At 45.5% G+C, this 3,873-nt stretch overlaps 1 protein-coding gene across 1 annotated transcript; it reads left to right on the top strand.

The window, feature by feature from the left end:
* The first annotated feature begins 387 nt into the window (after positions 1-387).
* Positions 388-1,603, top strand: LOC104963613 (uncharacterized). The gene is made up of 3 exons (XM_010792226.1): positions 388-430; positions 543-825; positions 926-1,603. Exons 2-3 carry the CDS (start codon positions 616-618, stop codon positions 1,577-1,579), a joined length of 864 nt encoding a protein of 287 aa, XP_010790528.1. The 5' UTR covers positions 388-430; positions 543-615; the 3' UTR covers positions 1,580-1,603.
* The last annotated feature ends 2,270 nt before the right edge of the window (positions 1,604-3,873 follow it).

Here is a 3,873-nt window from a genome sequence, read left to right as displayed (position 1 = left end):
AATGAATTTCCTATAGTAATTGTAATTAGTGAGAATCCTATAAAAGACCTCCCTCACTTCAGTAAGATGTTTGTGTAAACAAAATGGCTGATCGAGTAGGTAGAGGAGCTCTGAGAGGAAGAAGGAACCCTGTTGTTCAGCGAGGAAGAGGGAGGGCTGATGTTCAGAGAGGAAGAGGGAGAGCTGATGTTCAGAGAGGAAGAGGGAACCCTGATGTTCAGAGAGGAAGAGGGAGGGCTGTACGTATGCGTGGTGGAAGAGTTGAAAGGGGACCAATGCGAACAGTAGTTTCGGACAACACCCGTGCAACTATTGTGGACCACGTCATAAACCATGGCATGTCCCTCAGTGAGGCTGGCCAAAGGGTTCAGCCCAATATATCGAGATCAACAGTGGCATCCATTATTAGGATCTTCAGGCACGAAAATAGGTAAGCTACTGTAACCCTTTTTTACAGCACTTCATGCATTTCTATTTTGATGTAGGTTTCGATCACTGTTTTTATATTACAGTACATAACATTCTCAAATATTTATTGATAGAACTGAAAGAGCACCCCGCTCTGGTGGCAGACGAAAGGCCTTTACTCCAGAACAAGAGTCTGCCATTGTTGATATGGTTGTGGCCAACAATGAAATCCGCTTAAGGGAGATTCAGGCCAGAATAATTGCAGACCAGGATGTCTTCAGTAACATTCAGTCTATAAGTGTTGCAACCATTGACCGGGTGTTAAAGAGGCAACACCTCAGAATGAAACAGATCTATAAGGTTCCTTTTGAACGCAACTCTGACCGTGTGAAGGAGTTAAGGCACCGGTATGTACAGGTAAGGACCTCAATCACACTGATGGCTTGCCTATATTTTTAGTATGTCTGACTGCTTACAGTAATGTAAAACGGTCCTCTGTTTGTTTCATTTTCTTTAGCGAATGATGGAGCTGGAAGGCAATGCATTACCACATGTTTTTGTATATGTGGATGAAGCAGGCTTCAACCTCTCCAAAGTGAGGAGACGTGGGAGGAACCTTATTGGGCAAAGAGCGACAGTCTTTGTTCCAGGCCAAAGGGGAGGAAACATAACATTGTGTGCGGCTATCTCGACACAAGGCGTCCTTGCTCACATCCCTTTAATGGGAGCATATAACACGCAACGTGTCCTTGCCTTCCTGGATGTCCTGTATGACGGACTTGTGCCACCAGAAGAGAGGGATCAAGTGAGGTCGGTTCACGTGGTCATATGGGACAATGTGGCATTCCACCACTCTCGTGACGTGAGGGCATGGTTTGAGGCTCATCCACACATGGCCATGGAGTTCCTCCCTCCATACTCCCCATTTCTAAACCCCATTGAGGAGTTCTTCTCTGCCTGGAGATGGAAGGTTTATGACCATCATCCTCATGACAGAATGCCCCTTTTGGACGCAATGAATGCTGGCTGTCGGGACATCTCTGCGGAATCCTGTCAAGGGTGGTGTCGACACGCAAGGAGATATTTCCCACGCTGCCTTGCAAGGGAAGACATACGCTGTGACGTAGATGAGGCTATGTGGCCAGACAGACGCCAAAGAGCAGATCAGTAAAGTTATATAGATCTCATTCTCTGCTTTACTGACCATATCAGGTCTCGGGGTTAGACCTGCCGAGCGCTACCTGTGCTGAGACCTCTCCGTTTAAGACGGATTGGTCCAGCTAGAAACGGTCGGTGCGACGAACTCTACAGTGAGACACCAGGCTCCTACATCCTTTCGAAGGACGACGACTGCAGACACCGGCGTGGTTCCGAGGCGGAGAAATCTGTACCCGCTTGCGCCTCGCCTGAACACCAAGCTGTTTGCGGCATTTGAGTGAGCCGGAAGGTCTTTTTGCCTCTTCGCAGGTTTTTGCTTCACAGCGTGTCGGTTTATTTCAGGTTCCTCGAGAACCAGTGTTTTTGCGCACATGAACGAGAAGAAGACCCGCAGTCGACCGCTGACTTTTTCCGCTCACGACGACGGGTTCGGCCGGGAGGAGAGACTAAGCACGTGACGTGTTGCCCAGCATCAGGCACGCAGACAACCATTCACCTCTACCCTCGCACACTATCCCCACGTCGGTGGTCCGGCGGAAGTCGGTTGCGTTCAGCAACTGAGGCACTTTCGGCTAGTCGAAGACCATGGGAAGTTTCGGAGATGTCGGCCCAGGCGTATATCACTCCGTCGAGCCACGCTACTTGCCACCATCTTTCAGCGTGAGTAGGGGTCTTTGAGGGCCTACGCTAGGCCCGACCACTCGCCGCTCCTTTTCGGCGTGTCGGAGGTGGAAGCCGGCCGTCCGCAACGACGTGGGCGGCGGAACCACCGCGCCCACGTGCTCCTTCAGTTATAAGTTTTGTGGGTCTTACCGGATGACGTCCTAACTACTAGTTGGCGACAACCGACGCGGTGCACTTTTTCCGAACCTCCACACTGTCTCACGAGAAGGTGACTTCGCGGACGCGCTGCTCATACTAGCAGGTACTGTCTCCATCTGTGTGCCGTGCTTTCCCTCAGGAGTCTGGCTGAGATTGTCCCACGACGTGTACACCGCCGCAAAGAACTCAGGTTTTCCGTAGGCGTTTTGAGCTTCTCAGGTTGTCACAAAGTAGCGTGACAACAGGAATCGATCCTGAAAGTCTGCATGTCAACTTGTACGCGACGATGTGAGTTGCTTGTACTTTTCAGAACACATCTAAATGGATAGGTACTACAGTGTGGTACAATACGTGAGTTCATTGTTCTGATGTGTGTGCTTGTATCCTAAGTGTGGTGTGAGCGTTATTAAAGAAGAGAAAGAACAGACGACGGAAATATTATTCAGAATAGATTCGTACAATGACAGTTAGAAGATGTACGTATAGTCAAATCACACACACAGACAGTTGACATGTGTCAATACACACTAAATGAAGTTACACAGACAAAGACATCAGCATTAATCACACTATACATGATTTCACACGTGACTAAACGCATTGTCTCACTACGCAAGAGTATATGAATTGTTATAACTCAGTAAGTACAACATCCTATGTCATAAACGTGTTAATGAAAATTAGGTTTACGAGATAATTCAAGTATTCATTACGTTAGAATACGTAGATTGTGTTGAGTCATAACATTTCGTGAATAATGATTTTACGAAGTAAATCTGTTTACTGTCGAAACAAAGTGAATATGTAACGTAATAACCGGTATGTTTGTGACTTAACGCTGTCTGTTAAAGTTATTGATATTTTATGAATGTCAAGAAGAGTTAGAGCGATTTGGGTGAAAAATCTTAGATTTAAGTAAAGGAGTTTTGTTCTCGTATCGGTAGATTTGTCTTTGTGTGAACGGTATTGAGACTTATAGAAAACGTTTTACGTGAATGTACTGGTTTTGACTTTTTATGACCAGTGTTTTTTCTATTCAGGCTAGCTTTGTCTTGTTTAACAGGAGATTACTCTGTTTACACAACAAGTATTGACTTTGAAGGCCAGTGGTATTATTGGGTAAGATGGTATTGTTATATGTAAAAGAACGTTTCACGAGATTCCGTGAGTTTTGATTTTTATGGGGAAGGTTTGGTCTAGGAAGAGGTTTTGTTGTAAAACAGTCGAGTACTCTTCTGATAAACTTGTCAGTAATGATTCACCGTGTGATTTAATGACTGATGTTAGTAGTTATGTGTTTGGAGTTCGATAGCTATAACCTTTGACTTGCCTTTGACTGTTCAACCCTCTTTGTTTGAATGTATATCCTTTTTGTCTCAGAATGACATTGATACGGTAACAAAAATAACAGAGTAAAGTCTTCTCGTGGCATTGTCTTTGTTTTCTGCTTATCGTTATGTGACCTTTTTTATTGTACCCATTACT

Source organism: Notothenia coriiceps, unplaced genomic scaffold, assembly GCF_000735185.1.
Source record: "Notothenia coriiceps isolate Sejong01 unplaced genomic scaffold, NC01 NC01_scaffold00001737, whole genome shotgun sequence".
NCBI classification, from domain to species: domain Eukaryota; kingdom Metazoa; phylum Chordata; class Actinopteri; order Perciformes; family Nototheniidae; genus Notothenia; species Notothenia coriiceps.
The sequence above is the reverse complement of the archived record's forward strand: the minus strand, read 5'-3'. Positions and strand labels throughout refer to the sequence as shown.

Coding starts and splice junctions, on each gene's coding strand:
- LOC104963613 (XM_010792226.1), top strand. CDS start 616: ATGGTTGTGGCCAACAATGAAATCCGCTTAAGGGAGATTCAGGCCAGA. Junction 826..925: donor TAAGGCACCGGTATGTACAG/GTAAGGACCTCA, acceptor CATTTTCTTTAG/CGAATGATGGAGCTGGAAGG.